Source organism: Hipposideros armiger, unplaced genomic scaffold (assembly GCF_001890085.2).
Source record: "Hipposideros armiger isolate ML-2016 unplaced genomic scaffold, ASM189008v1 scaffold_41, whole genome shotgun sequence".
Classification (NCBI taxonomy): Eukaryota; Metazoa; Chordata; class Mammalia; order Chiroptera; family Hipposideridae; genus Hipposideros; species Hipposideros armiger.
In genome coordinates, this window is record NW_017731391.1 from 5328580 (window position 1) to 5344767 (window position 16188).

Below are 16188 nucleotides of genomic sequence, written 5' to 3' on the forward strand. Positions count from 1 at the left end.
GCGTGAGCCCAGGGCTGCTGGGCTGCTGTGTTATCCCCATAAAATGACTCTAGGTCTCAGATGTCCTGTTTCCCCATCATCCAGAAAAGATGACGAAAGCAGAATCCAGGGGTCTGGCATCTCACAAGAAGGAGATGGGCCTCTGAATTTCAGAAGATATATTCCTACATACCACCACACAGCCTTATGTGAAAGAATTCCATCAAGGCCAGAATCAGAAATGAATTCTTGGGGAGAAGCCATGCTGACATATAGCAATAAACACTGGCTTGCCTGGAGCCATGCATACACTACTAAAATACTTCCACACTGAGTGAAAACTAATGGTATCTTCAAGCACCCTGAATGTCCCATACTGCCCCAGCCTTGGAGGACCCCTCGCCCAGATCTTCCCATGACCCCACAACTCAAGGATTAGCCATGGGCATGGCAGGAGGCCTCCAGCACCCTGTCACATCACTAGAATGGACTCTGTTCTGACTGGTTAGTTGTCATGACAGTTATTAAATATTTTTAACATAACATTTGCAGAGAAAGCACAAGATATTTAAAAGTAGGGTGGACTGTCTCAGAAGGTTGTGTCTTCCTCAAGGCAGCCGGTATCACTGGGAGTTTGGGTACCTCAGCTGCCAAAGCTGTTGCAGGTTCCAAATCCTCCACTTTCTTTTATCGGTAGAGATAACGCTTTTCCAGTTTCCACACCAACACTTCTGTCCATGACTAGACTCTTGCCCTAAACGCCCTACGTGTACTTGTCAGGGCATCTCCCCTCCGTGGGTGGTTCCGCTCTCCCAAGAACGCAGGCAGCATGGCGAGAGGGCCAGAGCCTCACCCAGCATCTGCTCCAGCTCCAGCTGTGCTGTGTGACATTTATGTGACAGTCTGTCTGCTCCCAGAGAAGGGTCACAGAAAATTAGACAGGGAAAGACCTATTGGGTGATTTAACCTATACTGCCAGTTCACAATCACTCCCCTATGCTCCATTTCCTAGTGCATCATTCAGTTTGGCTTTAAATAGCATGGGATACAGAGAGCGCTGTTTCCATGCCTTCTTCACGGAGAATTCTCCCTGGCATGTCCAGCCAAATGCTCAATATTTGATGTTTATTTCCTCTAGTTTTGTGTATACAGTAATATCACGGTTAGTCACTTGCCCCAAGCTGAAAAACAAGCATCTGAGAATAATTAAAAAGTGAGGACTCTCTCTTGGCTAAAAAACACGTTTCAGAAAAATCAAAGGATTTGGTGGAGTCCTGATAAGCAATGCTTCTGTGTTACCTCATTTCAACTTCTTTTATTTTAGTTATATGCTTATTTAGCACCGTTCAGCTTCTGCTTTCTTTAACAATAACTAGCACTATGACTAAGCAGTATCATTGGTTTTGGTTTCCACGTTTACTTCTGTTTCAATTTTTAATTCGGTTATTTACCCCTTGCTTTCTATGTTGTAGTGGAGATCTCCACTCATCACTGCGATTCACATGAGGACCACTCTACACATTCAAATGGTTTGCCTGTTCCATTTCCTAATCTTTCCTCGTCTTTTCAATTTCAGCTAAACGCAAACACAAAGACAGGAAGCCGCCTGGCCGGCCCTTTTTAGACCATCTTGTCTAAGAAAGATGTCTGTGTTTGTCTCTATTTATGTGCCGGCAGGGGGCGCCCTCCTGAACGCCGTCCAAGAACGCATCTGTGGCTGGTTTACCTTAATCTGACCCTTCAAGCAAGGCTCGCTGCACACAGAGCGCACCATCCCACTCTTGTTCATCTGGATTTTGTAGTCATCAATGTTCAACACCCCTTCGTGCCAGGTTCCAACATGTACGTAGTCGTAGCGATTAGCTTCAATGTACTGCAGGTTCATGATGTCATATCTGTGAAGAAACAGCACACGTGTCTTGGAGAATATGGACATGATGTGGAAAACAAATCTGGTAAATAGATGATAATAGAGGGAAGGGACATGAAAGCTAGAATCATCCCACACCCTAACCCCAGCTACTGGCAGTACTTTATTTCTAATGTTTCCTCTGATTTTTCAAAACTTGCATTTCATTCCTCAGTCTGCAAATCGGCCATATTTGCTAAGGAAGATATTACTCTTATACCTTCTCTCTGCTTATTCTCCAAAAAAATAATTCTATGTGTGCTGAGTTGATCATCCTCTCCTTCAAATCATTATTCACTAAGTTATTTTTTGAACAAGTAACAATTCTTAAGAACATTCATTCCTTAACTTAGCTCACAGTTTTGTTTTGTTTTAGAGGGCAGTGTCACTGGCCCTCACATGTGGGATCCGAACCGAGGCCCTCTGGCTCCCCAAGCCAGTTCTTAACCTTTGCGCCACTCCCTCTGGCTCCCCAAGCCAGTTCTTAAACTTCGCGCCACTCGGCTGGCCCTCATTCCTTAACTTAGTTACTTTTATTCCAACTTTCTTTTTCACATTCAGTTGTTATTTTCGTTACACTGGATTGAAAGCAGTGAGTTGTATCAAGTCCAGAGCCTATTTTAGGGGCTAAGAGAGCAAGAAATCTGAGAAATGCATCTTTAATTAGCAAGGATGTTGGGGATTTAACATCTTGAGCATTGACATTTAAACTGGTCTCTTCCTTGATTAGGACAAACAGTTCTGAATCCAAATAATCGGTGTCAGTTCTACCAGAAATTTCAAATGCCTCAATGCTACACAGGGGCAAAATCTGCATTTAGAAATCTTCCCTGCAGCTAGGGTGTGTTCTGGGGGGCCAGAACTCATCTTTTTTTCAGTGCGGGCAGTGGAGAGCGTCCCCCAATGCAGTGAAAGCAACACAGGACTTGGCCTTGGAATGTGCTAGCTATTATAGATTCCCTTTTCTAATATTTTAACAGTAGATTAAACTACTTAGGAATGTCACTGAACTCTTTGAGGCTCATGGGTTTCTTGTGAGGATTTATTAATGTAAGGTATGTAAAAAAACTATTTCACAATTGGGACAAATGCATATGTAAGGCAATACCATTCACTGTATCATTCATATGTGTATTTATATGAATGCCCCAAAATACTGCAGTTATTTCCACGACCATAAGAAACTTGAGAACATCTTTGTATTGGCATCGCCATTTATGTCTCCACCATTGAAACTTCTCTGGCATCCTTCAATCTTCTCTGCATGTCGCTGTTTACTCCTATGGCAGCTTCCCGGAAATGCACGCTGACACTCCCTTCCTGGCTTGGTGAAGTGGGATTGTGTTCCGTGGAACCTGTGTGGCGCTCTCAGCTTCCTGCGTTAGCCTATAAGAGGCATGGTCCCTTGCTGTTTGTATTTGGCCCAAAGCAATAGATGGCAACTAACTAACTAAGGAATAACTAACATATTCCTCTTCCTGGGCTCTCCTCCTCCTCTCTCCCCCCTACCCAACCCATCCTGGAATTCCTCCTAACCCAGATTCAGGTTCAGAATCCTCCTGGGCCCCGCGCGGCAGGAAGCCACCACCAGCCAACCTCAGTTGGCGTCCGAAACCTGGTGGCTGTATCTGTCCTAGTTCTTTATCTCGAAACTGAATCCTTTACTGGCATTTCTGCCTGCGCTTAACGTGCAAGTGCCTTGTGTCACCTGTAGGGTAGCTTAGTGGCTTCTTTACATCCAGGTTCTGGCACTTTCTATAAACAGCAGTCCCCTAATGAGAAAGGAGAGACGGAGAGTAAAGGAAGTTTTTTCCCTACTTTTCTTGGAACACACCTTACCGAGAGTGAGAGGAGAGAATGGGACACCTGGAGAACATTTTTCATCTCCTGGCTAGTCTGATTTTTGGCTACTAGAAGGTTCTTACTCTCCTGGGCGCTGAGACATACCAGCATGTTCTCCAGAGTAGCTGTCTATGTAATGTCCATTTATGTGGGTATTGATGTGGGCTGATGGCTCAGTCTCACTCTACTGATCAGCCATACTCATCTATACCTCCAATAATTTTCTATTATAAACTCATGGTTACAGAACTTGCTGTGAATGTTTGCTTTTTCATTTCCTTTCATTTTTATGTTTTACTCCATATTCCATTATTACATCTCCTTACATACTTTCAATGAAGGTTTAAAGGCAATGCTAGCTTTAAGAATATCATTTTCCCATAAATCAGTTTCCTAAGACTTTTATTTCAACGTCCTCATGGGCTCTTCAAACAGGAGCCATCAGTTCACACTTCATTAGCACATAGAAACTGAAAAAACTTACAATATTTTGGTATGAAAACACATTTATAAAAAGCCCCAAAACCCAGAGGGGAAATAAAAAAAATACCGAAAGACACCAAGGAAAACTACCGACTTACTAAAGAGAGCCCTTCCCCTGTGCTGTGTGTGTTAATGACACTGCTGTTTTCCGGGACCCCAGAGCACCTTCCCGTATGTTGGCATTTATGTGGAATATCTTCATGCTGTAATTACAACTTTACAACATCCTCTCAATGTATTCAGTTTATTTGGCATGATGATTAACTAAAATAATCAAAAGAGGGTCCAAAGCATGAATGGTATTCTGACAGGAAATGAAAGCAAAGGGAGGTGGTTGAAACGGAAATTGATCACAGATTAAGATGACCAATTTCAAGCATGAGAAAATAATCCTTGAAAAGGGACCCGGGGGAAGCTCATGATTTCCATATGTAACTAAAGATGGGGGAGCCACAAGCTAAAATTGAGCGCTTATATTTTGGATGACTTACAGATAAAGAGCGGAAGAGGAAACACCTGTGAACCTGTGAGTCTAGAATGCATCTGGCCCTGTGCTAGGCACATTGGGTGTGTTATCTCATACAATCGAGAAGGAAGGTTTCCATTCCAAATCCAATCCTTTGCAGAGCCTGGTTTCCGGTGGAATCCAGCATTATAACCATTGGTTTAACAGGGAGAGTGGTATTCTGAATCAAACCCACTGTTCCTTCTGGTTCCACTTTCAAAGGTGCTCAGCTCCTGGAGGCTTTCCCCAGGCCGGAGCCCTGGGCCATCCCATCCATCCGCTCGCATTTTCACCTAAATCTGCTCCCGACTAACTGGCAGCTTGGAAGGAGTCTCATAAATTCATCGTTCTAATTGCTGACAATTACTTATATCATTTACCTTTCCTAGAGCTGTTGGATCTTAACAGGGAGAATCCACTCAGGCCCCGCAAGGCACTCTGTAAACATGGGCCTTGACGCTTACAGGAAAGGAAGAGATGATGGAGAATTATTTAGGGTCGCTTACAATGTCTTACAGGGGTCCCTCCTATTATAAATAGTCACCTATAGTACCTTTGAAATGACGCTAAGAAAGCTGCCTTCAAGTTGGCCTAATTTCAGGATTAGCTAAAAGGCAGGAGTGTGACCTGGCAAAACGATGACAAGCCTCAGATTCAGACGGTGCTGCCTCCACCGGCTCCTCCCTGCGTGATTTCTAGGTAAGTTTCTTAGTTTCTCTGACCCTGAGTTTTATCATCTGTGAAAGGGGACAATGAGACGCCTAAAGCAATGAAGATTAAATGACGTGATGCTCCACTTTAACACGACATATGCTTTCCTAAACTCCCTCGTTCTGCAAAGCCATGTACTGAATGATAACAGGGCTTATGAGAGGAAAAGCAACAACAAAGATGATGGGCAGATTGTGCAGCAGCCAAGCTGAGGGCCTTTTTCTTTCCCGTTGCCAGTTCTGCTTCTTATTCCTCTGTTCTGATTATTCCTTGCCTAGGACAATTCATAGGAACACACGTAACTACTCTTCATGCTGACAGCATTCTCTATGTACCAATTACATACGCGCTCACTGGTGTTATAAAGCAAGTGATGAAGAACATCCTGAATATCAGATGACTTAGGGAAAATATATGTATATATTAGTGAGGCTTAATTTTCCTTTGTCTCTTGATTACTTCTTTGGAAGCCATACAGGCTCAAAGCCAGAAAGAAAATTCTTTCCTTTCATGTTCCAAGAGGAACATAAGTTAGCCTGAGAAAAAGGGATACATGTGTAGGACTTTGTTCTCTTCACAAATGAAGCTCTTTAACCAGGCAGAATATTAAAATATTTCACAACGAGGATGGCATTGGGACCAATCAATAAGAAGGACCGCTGGCCTGGAGCTGGTAGTGCCCGCGGGGGTCTTGCTGGTCAGGCGTAATCGCTTTGGTTTCGAGGGCTTTGCAGGGAGGTCACAGGTGCTCTGAGGGAGGGGCTGGGGTGATGCTGGGCAAGGGGGTGGCACTGGCAGGGTGCAGGGGGTGGGTGTTTACCAATATGGTTTTGCACATTTTGAAATGTAATTTCCGTCTAACATTAGCCCTGTCTCTTTAGCTTCCTAGTTGTATCTATCCTCATGACACCCAGAAACCATGGAGCCAAAAGGAGCCAGAGCTGCCGTCTGTCTGGCTCAGGAGGGCTCACAGGATATTCGCATCCACAGTGGGAAAGACTGCCTTACCTTCCAGGGGCATCCCCTTTCTCATCGAACCACACCTCCTCTCCGGACACACCGATGAACGTGGACTTGATGAGGAAGTCCAGCAGTTTGCTGCCGTCGATGGGCTTCATGGCATCGCAGAGGCCCACGTGGCCCGGGCACAGGGCATGGTGCATGTTCTGCAGCCCGTGCGCCATAGCGTAGATGGCGTTGATGACAAACCCCATTTTACTGTCCTGAACGTAGTTTTCTTCTAAGCTTTCATTGCCTGGAACGTAAAAACAGATCACTACCAAGGTGGCAGCAGTGCAGGCTAGGCCTGCGTGTTTAATTCTCAAGCGCTCTGCAGGCCTTTCAGGGGAAGGGAAAGCCAAGCCCACCTGTGAAAGCTTTGTACTTATGATTAGTTCTCAGATATTCTATCTGCAGATAGTTTATTCAATTTTATTTTCCAAATTCAATAATGGTTTTATAACGTATAAAACAAATTTCATAGAGGTGAAAATAAAAAAAGAAAAGAAAACTTGCAAATATTGCAAGTATATCCTTAAGAAGAATGGAAATAACTCTTATTCCCTACTAGTTCACAAAAACTTATATTAAAATTGGTCTCCCTATATCACACTACTGAAAAAAAAACATTTTTGACACCCTCCTCTATGACAATCCACAGTTCACAGTACAACAGTTGTGCATTATCTAAACCCTGATATTTTCTTTGGATGATCCCACTAATTTTATCATCTCAAGGGCCATAAAAACCCAGAATAAGAAGGAGAGCTAGGTAGTATGAATCTCTTCTTATATACAGTTTATAGTACAAAAATGTTTGAATCAGGTTTGCCAATTATTAGAAACTCAGGTAAAATATTTCTTGATGGAAAAGTCATAATATACATTTAATTTTAGCCTTTAGCTTTTACCAATGAATTTTAAAAACCCATTTCTATATATGTCACACGTTATTAAAAGTTCTACAATTGCCAGGCAGTTTCACAAGAACAGTATTGTATTAGATATGTTTCATATCAGAAGTATAACCTTTAGGACTTACATATGGATGAGAAATTCAGGGATCAATTGGGTTTGCTGAAATAAAGGTAACGGGTTTGGAAAACAAAATAGATTTGGAACACACCCCTGGCATAATTCTGAGATTTTATACTTAGTTCAAGAACTTTGCTTCTCTCTGCAATTCTCACTTGACTGATAGTGATGGGTCTATGTGGTGTATGCTGAAGGTTCTAGAAGTTGGGAAAGTTGGGAAGTTCAGCTGCTTATGGGGTTGAGAACAACATGAGGCCCCTGGCCCCCGGCCAGTTGACCTCTTTGTTCCAGCCTAAAACAGGTCACTAGACTCTAAGGTTCCAGGGCTGGAGAGTAGCAGAAAGAATTTTGACAGTTAGAAAGCTTGGATTATTTAGAAGAAATGGTAAGGAGTTTTGACTTTGTTGTTGAGCTTGATATGAAAGAAGACATTTCTATATAGGCCTAGTGGAAGGCTAATCCATTTAGATACAGTTGAAAATGTGAAAAAGATACATGTGTATCTACCCAAGGGTGGGATACAAAACATCCAGGCCAGGTTGAAGCCTCAATGGGGATTCATTTTAATCCATTTTCCAATGTTGCTTACTAGGATGTTATTAATAGTGTGATTTGCTAAAGTAATATTTTCTCAATTAGAAAAAAGGCATTTTCTGAGAGGAAATAAGTATGGAAAGTTATGTAAAAGAGAAAGCAAATATCCTCCTTCCAAAAACTGCAAAGTCACTGAAATAGGGTGACTTAATGTCTGTCACCCAGAACCCTGGCTCTTAATGTTAGTTTGCTTTCTCTCTCTTTTATATTAGGATATAAAAGAGATAAATTAATGCCATCTGTCTGATAAGTTTTAAATAAGCCTTTTAAGACTGCTCAAAATCTCCAAGGGTGGGAGCTAAATGTTAAAGCTGCTAGAATTGGAGAAATGAGCAGGACTTAAAGAAAGAAAAGTAAAACAGACAAAAATTGAGTGGCAAAATAACCTCAATGCAGCAGCCACTTCAAGGGTTCTAGTCAATACTAACACCATCCACTTGAAGTTGCAACTATCAAGGTCAACCCAGGGGCAAACTGAAGAAACACAGAGTATTCTTCACCAAATGGAAAATTCACTATGTGCGACAAGCCTTATGAACACTGAGTTTGTTGTTGCTGTTTTTGCTTTGGTAACTGCTATGAAGGAATTATTACATATTTTAAAATTTGTGTTGGTGTCTCCAGTACAAATTTCTTCAGCCGTTGTCATTTAATGGCTGTATTATTCATCAGCATTGAGACTGTAACTGTTCTTGGCTTTCCCTGAGATCAGTGTTTTCCTTTTGATCCTATTTAGGGTGATTACATAACTTATTGTCCAAAGTGGGTCACTTTTGAGAGTGATGTGATTAATAATTATTCTGGAAACACAGGCGTAAACAAGGCACATTAGTCAAATGGTGACAAGTTTCCCCAGCCACACTGCCCTCTTTATATATTTACTGATGTTATTGTGGGTGAGATTTACATCTATCTATGTTAAATAGAGGTAATAACACCCATAACACATGCAAATATATATACATTTATGTATACATATGTATACATACATGTACGTGTGTTTCATAGATACAATAAACAATCAGAATATTATTAATTTTAACAATTTTACATTCATCTAATTTTAATGGGAAATGAATACATTAATAATAATACTAGCTACTATTTTTTTGTATTTGTTGCATACAGACTCAAATAACGAGCTCGTGATAATCCTGCCAAGTGGACATTCATCTTGCCGTTTTCAAGTGAGGAAAGAGCAGTGGTGTCCGGATGACCCTCACACCCTGTTACCCTCAGTGGCAACACGGGCGCAGATGTAGAAACCTACAGAGGAGGCGCTTTTCTGGTGACCTGCACATGGCAGCCTGCTGTGCCCCAGGATCATCCTCAAGCTGTTGCGGCTTCTCCCTGGGATTGGTCCAGATGTGCACAGCTGGCTCACTGACTTCAAAGCACTGGCCTCTACTCTATCCACAGCAAATGATGGCAAAGAAGCCTATCTTGTCAGTATTTATCACACAGAGAGCCAGGAGGCCCATGATTTCAGGGAATATGTGTAACTCACGCCATTCCAACATGAGCACAAAGAATTCGTGTGTTTGTGTCGACCTTAGGTGAGTCCAGGCACCTCCCGACCCTGCCAGCCACTGGGTGGCTGAAGCCGGTGCTACCATCAGTAAGAACTCCCGAGCCCAGCTTGGGATGCACTACCATCTGGGAACGTGTGACAGAGAGTTAGAAAGTCATCTGGCCATCTAACAGTACCATTTTCTTTGCCATCGCAACTGTCCCAGATAATGTCGCAGGGATCTATCACTGAACCAACAGAATACGCTACAGGCTTTTCTGCTCTGCACATATTCTATGTTTTGTGACTGTGAGTGACTAGAGTATCCAAACTAAGAATACTGTCACTTGGTGGGGAGGTGAAAACATTTTAATTCCCTGGGGTTTAGTGCCTTTCATAACACTAGTCTCAGAGTTATTAGTGAGAAGGGCATTTTATGCTTCATTTTCTGTGGTGCGTTAACTGTTATAGACCACTAGGGTATTATTAAACCATTACCTTTTCTAATATACTAAATAGAATCAAATAATTGTAATTGACTGTGTTTATTTACTTTCCAAAGAATACCTGCCTAACTACTTCACAGTGTATTGTGAAAATAGCTACCTTGACTCTAAAATAGTAATCTTGTTCTTATTGTGAAAGCACAAGGGCTGTAAGTTGTCGCCTCCCGGGGGGTAGGATTGGACTGTGTACCTTCTGAAAACAGGAAATCCATGATGATCGGGAGGGGTGGTGGGAGGGGGGCCAATTCTACCCACTGCCATTTAAGATGGCTCTTAAGCACAGTGGTTCAGCATTAAGACTGCTGGACTAGGCACACGAGCACCTGGGACCTGGACGCAGTCCTGCTATAATGTGTCAACATTTCCGACAAGCCATGGAACTCCGACAGGGGTCTAGACCTCTTTGGGTGGGTCTCAGTTTCCTAATCGAAACATACCACAAGCAGATCAGAGTATCTTCCTGAAGATCTCTTCCGCCTCTAAAGTTGTTATGCTTTGCTTCACCACTTCCACACTTATTGGTACTTGGCAACGCCATTCGCATATAGTATCTTTTCAAATCCTTACACAACTGGGTGAGATATGTTCTGTTATCACCATTTTATAAAGGAGAGAAGACTAAAGCACTGGGACGAATGCCCTTCTTCCCCTTCGATTAAGTTTTTGTGTGTGTGAAGAGACTCCTCTAGAGAAACACCTCAGGTCTCTTTCTCTTGCCTAATGGGAAGAGAAGAGGATTCATCTTATTGGTGAATGGAGAAAAAGAAAGTGGGCGTGCTCGGCGCAGCCATTTCTCTCTCATTTGGAGCCAGGAACCTTTGACAGTACGCATAGGTTCTAGTTGATTCTCCGGCCTTTGGTAAATGTAGGCTGTAGTTACCCAGCTGTGCCAGCAGGCAAGATAGGTTAATCTATCTAATTCTGGGGTCAAGTACTGAAAAGTCTACTGTGGCCACATATCTAATCCTTCTCTCTAAGCCACTATGACTTTTTGTCTGTCTTTTTTATTGTTGTTAACTTTTAAAAACTTTTTCATCGAGGTTTAGTTCATATATGGTAAAGTACAGAAATCTTTACAGCACAGATCAACAAATGTTTATGTACATACATATCCATTTAACTGCTGCCCAGATCATGATATCAAGCATTTCCAGATGCTTCCATTTATTTAGGACTTCCATAATTTATCCCAGCAATGTTATGTAATTTTTAAGTGTGCAGGTTCTAAGTATTTGCTTTTTATGGTACTACTACAATTATTGTCTATGACATTTTTAAATGTGATTTGTGGCCAGTACATAGAAACACTATTGATATTTGTATTTTGGCCTTGTATCCTGAAAACTTACTAAATTCACTTATTAATTCTATTTTTTTAATATAATTCTTGGGGCCAGCCGAGTGGCTCAGTTGGTTAAAAGTTGGCTTGGGAGGGCCAGCTCTGAACATCAGGGCCACTGGTTCTGTTCCCACATGCACCAGTGACGCTGTGCCCTCTACAATTAAGACGGTGAACAACAGCTCCACCTGGAGCTGGGCTACCAGCGATGGCATAGGCTGCAGTGGGGCTGCCGTGAGCTACCGTGAGTGGCCGTCCAATGGCCGGCGATTGACTGCCTCAGCTGGGAAGAGCGCAATGATCACAATACCAACATGGGCCAGTGAAGTGACATCCTCCACAGCTAGACTGAAGAACAAAAGGACAGCAACTTGTCTGTTCCCTTTCCCCGGTTCCCCAATAAAAATTAAATATATATATATATATATATATATATATATATATATATATACTTCGTTTGTCTTCTATGTACACAATCACATTACTGATAAAACATATTTTATCTCCATCTGTTTGATTCCTGGGTCTACTTCTCAGTTGGATCCAAATTTGGGGAGGAAATACATTGACCGTGCCACTGAAATCCCAGGGGCTCTGAATTCAAGGTCACTCAGAGGCACTGGCCTCCAGAGCTGGATCCAGTGCCTGCCAAGCGCCTGGTGCATCAAGTAGCAGTCATTCCCAGCTGCTAGAATAGTCCCATAACAGACAAGACATTTGTTAGCAAACGCAGTCAGCTTTATGTTTATTTATTCTGAGTTTTTAATAATATTGTCCTAGTTTGAATGTCCAAAGTGGAAAAATTTAGAAAATAGATTGAAAGAATGTTGAATTCCAATAGAGTCAGTAGAGTATTTTGTTGATGCCTATTCTTTCTATTTCATTAGTGTAACCCCATTATTATGCATGTCTACTTATGCTGCCTTTTAAAATCTAGACACTCAGCATTAACTTCAAATTAAAAAGAAAAAAAAACAAGCATTGTTCTATCACATCAAAAAACAAAGAAGTATTTTGAGAGACATTGGTAAACATAACTCCCTGGAGGAAGTATTCTTCTGATATTCTTAGCATTTGTAGCTCTCCACTGCCTCTTTTTACACAGCATTACATACTCAATAAATAATTTGATACAATATCAGTCCATATTGAAATAGAAAGGGCTGCAATTATTTCATATTGTCAAACTATCAAGCAAAGAAAATAAAATGCATGCTCCTTTAAATCACCCAAGTATTAAATTAATTGGAAAAAGATGAATCAGATCAGTTTAAAAATGATGACCTCAAAGAACTAAAATGCCCTCGATTTTTCTTGAAGGACTCAGCTGCTAAATTTTTTAAATGTTTTTCCAGAGAGAATTTGTGATATGATTTGCAATAGTCTAGACTTTGTGTTCGAGTCTAGGATCTGAGGGTTTTTTGTTTCCTCTGACTGTATTTTCTACTTTCCCTACAAAGTTTTCTTTGCTCACATCACAGAAAAATATGACCTCTCCATTATTTGCTACTTAGTTTACTAAAATGTAAATTAACTCCTATGTAGGATGGAAGAGAAAACGTATCACTTAATCCAGCATATGTTGTTATCACTGTTATTATTAGTTGAATTTCTATTGCTTAAAGCCACATGGTTTTAACATATGTGAACAATATGGACATTTTTTCTTCTAACTACATCATCACAATCTATTGTTAAGAGAGAAATTCCGCAGTTATATAACATGAACAGCATGCTCCCTGCAAATTGTTGATAATGATGGCAAGTTTTCAATTCCCTGAAAATCTATTGCATTTTAACTAATTTGTATTTCAAAAAATTATGGTGTATGTGAAAAACAAACAAGGACAATCTCTGGTGTGTTTCAGTGATGCTGAGGACACGTTAGCTTCACTCAGCTGAACTGTGGGGTGCTTTGCTCCCCTACAGAGAGAAAACAAAGGTGGCTTGACTTGTGCCTTTGCCTTTCTTATTGATCTGGCATGAATAGTGTCACGGAGTTATAACCCACTCCCCGGGAGTAACTCATCTTTGTAGGTCTGCAGTAAGCATTTGGCAGGTAATCATAGAGACGAGTATGTTTCAGAGAGCTGGCTGCTCCAGCCAATGTGGGAAGTTAGAATGTTATTAAAATTCATCAGGAACCGACTCCCTTCTCAACAATCTGCTGGGTCAGAATCCTTGCCAAGCCTCTCCCTCTTGGTCTCTTCTAAGCTCTAAGGAGGCAATCCATGCTAATAGCACCATTTGTCCTTATTGATGGGTAGAAGGGAACATGCTTTCTTCACATATGTAAGGGAGTTCCATGATGTAATGCGGTTATGGTCCATTTTGAGTTTTGCTCAATGGTTTGTCCTTTTGATTATTTCTAGTTTCATACTTCTGTGTTGAGATTTAACTAATAGGTTAGAGTGGATTTTGCAGAACTGTAAGAATTATTTGTGAAAACTCTACTTATCTCTTACCTATTTAATTAGGGTCTTAGCATCTTCTGGTAACCAGTATTGGAGTCTTGCTTATTGCAAAAACAAAACCATAAAATTTATATGGCATTAGCATTAGACATCCACTTTTATGATCACCACTTTTATGGTGACTTCTGATTAATACGATGCAGTAACCATAATTTGACAAAATGCTGTCCATAAAAAAGTCTACTTTGGGATATATTAAAGAATTTCTTATCATTCAGCCCTTTTCCTGGAATTCATATGCCAAGTGGATAAAACGGGATCCTGGAATAGAAGCCTGACATGTTCTGGGCAGACTCTGAGGTTTAAATATAGGCCATAAGGCTTCTTACCATGCCTGCATCACCAAAGAATGGAAGATACCATGGATTTTTATTTAGGGTTCATTTCCCCAGGGCCCTACTAGTTGATATTTTACATTGATAGTTTATGTAGATTTAAAAGCCCCTGTAGAACCCAATGTTGCCATTGTTGGGTTTCCTGAATGACATGTTGTCCTTTATGGGGTGTCTCCCAGCAGCATATCTTGAAAGAATCAAATCTGGAATTCCTAAGGGTCTAATAAGAACTCAAGGTTAGTGAGACTTGAGTCAGTGTCTAAAAGAGTAGCTCCTGAGAGGAATGTTGTCAGGAGTTGATAGGCAAAGAGCTCTTAGCTGAAGCTGTTGATAAAACAAATACAGGGTCAAGGCTTGATCTGAATCTGCTTGGATATGTCAACCACTCTTTTCAGGTTGTGAACGACATATTTACAGAAACAAGAATGAGGACCACCTTGAGAGGGCACATGGCTGATTCAAATCTATTAAAGTTATTCAGGAATGGAATATGAGTGCCCTACTCCACGTGGTCAAGTTGTTTCTCATGGGGCATGGGTTAACAATTCTGAAATAGCTGTGCTTACCTACCAAGGCTGAACCAATAAATGAATAGAAGGCAAACGGTCGGAGCCCAGTTTATCACAGTTAGAGTGGGAGGTTACAGCTGAGTAAAGGGGGAAAGCTAGAATAAGCCATGTACTAGTGGCGTGAAGGTGAAGGCATCTGTAGGAATTTACGTTTAGCTTAATATATACACTGATGAATTTACAGAGAAATAATTATACATGGATGTTTACATGTGGGTATATATGTACATGGGTGCGGGGTATATGATATCCCTGATATATATTTGCAACTTTTCTTTAAAACTATTCTGAAACTACAAATTTTATTTTTAAAAAATGGACAAAAATTAGCATCAAACCTGGCCGAGGATCAGGTAATAAGAGGTAACATGACTGAACGCTTGCTATGTGACAGGAATTTAATTAGGTCCCATAGATAGATAGATAGATCGATTGATAGATAGATCTATCTTAGTCACCTCACAATGACTTATGAACTAGGTGATATTACTATGCCCAGCTTACTGATGGAAACTCCAAGGACCAGTGGGTCAAATGACTCGTTCAAGGTCACACAGCTGGATAGTGGTGGTGATGAGCCCAACACCCAGCCGGTCTGACTCCAGAACTCTCCCTCTTAAGTACCACACTGCTCTGTCTCCTGTTTAGTTATAGCCCAGGAGTGACATTACAGTCAGCAGGCTCAGGGGAAGATGTGGTGTTTGAAAGCACATTAATAAATGTTTGTGTGTGAAAAATGAAATTTGCCCTTGATTGTAGATTATATGTAACCTACAAAGAGAACTCACATACATTTCATCTCATGGTGAGGTCACCATGATTTACAACACATGGATGATATTGCAACAAAGGCGGTATTTTTTTGCATAGCTCTTTCATATAGATGTTCCATTCATTACCACACAGAGAAGTTGAAAACCAATAGACAAAAATCATTTGAAAGGAAACGTACCACAAAGAGCCAATATTCTATGTTCTGTGATCCTCAGACTGACCTAGTCACAGCAACTACTAACTAATTCCCCAAACTTTTACCTGAGTTCCCAGACTGTTCCAGTGTCAATTTGGAGGGTGGGGGGACACAATTGTCTGTGTACTTAAAAAGCTGGAAGTGCACCTTCTGTTCCAGGGGAAATACCCACAGAAGGTTAACTTAAGAATCTAATTAAATAAGTGGCCCTGGAGGCAGCAAACAACAGTCTTGGGTGGAAGCAGTTTAGAAGCCAGACTCTGGGGAGCCTTGAACGTATACCACAAGGGACTCTTTCAAGCAGCACCCATGCTTAATGCCTGTAGTTGCCTAGATGGCTAACCTAGCCTGTTGGGCTCAGCTCTTTGCAACCTAACCTTGCTCAAGACAATCGAAACACACTCATCAAAAATGCACTCGAGGAACAT

At 41.3% G+C, this 16188-nt stretch overlaps 1 protein-coding gene across 1 annotated transcript in view; it reads right to left on the bottom strand.

Moving 5' to 3' along the window:
- Positions 1–16188, bottom strand: part of GRM1 (glutamate metabotropic receptor 1) — a 391756-nt gene that overhangs the window by 77627 nt on the left and 297941 nt on the right. Inside the window, exons 4-5 of the mRNA XM_019638971.1 lie at positions 6438–6684; positions 1706–1874 (exon numbers count right to left, since the gene is read on the bottom strand). Of these exons, the coding sequence (XP_019494516.1) occupies positions 1706–1874; positions 6438–6684 (416 nt within the window). The remainder of the gene's footprint in view (positions 1–1705; positions 1875–6437; positions 6685–16188) is intronic.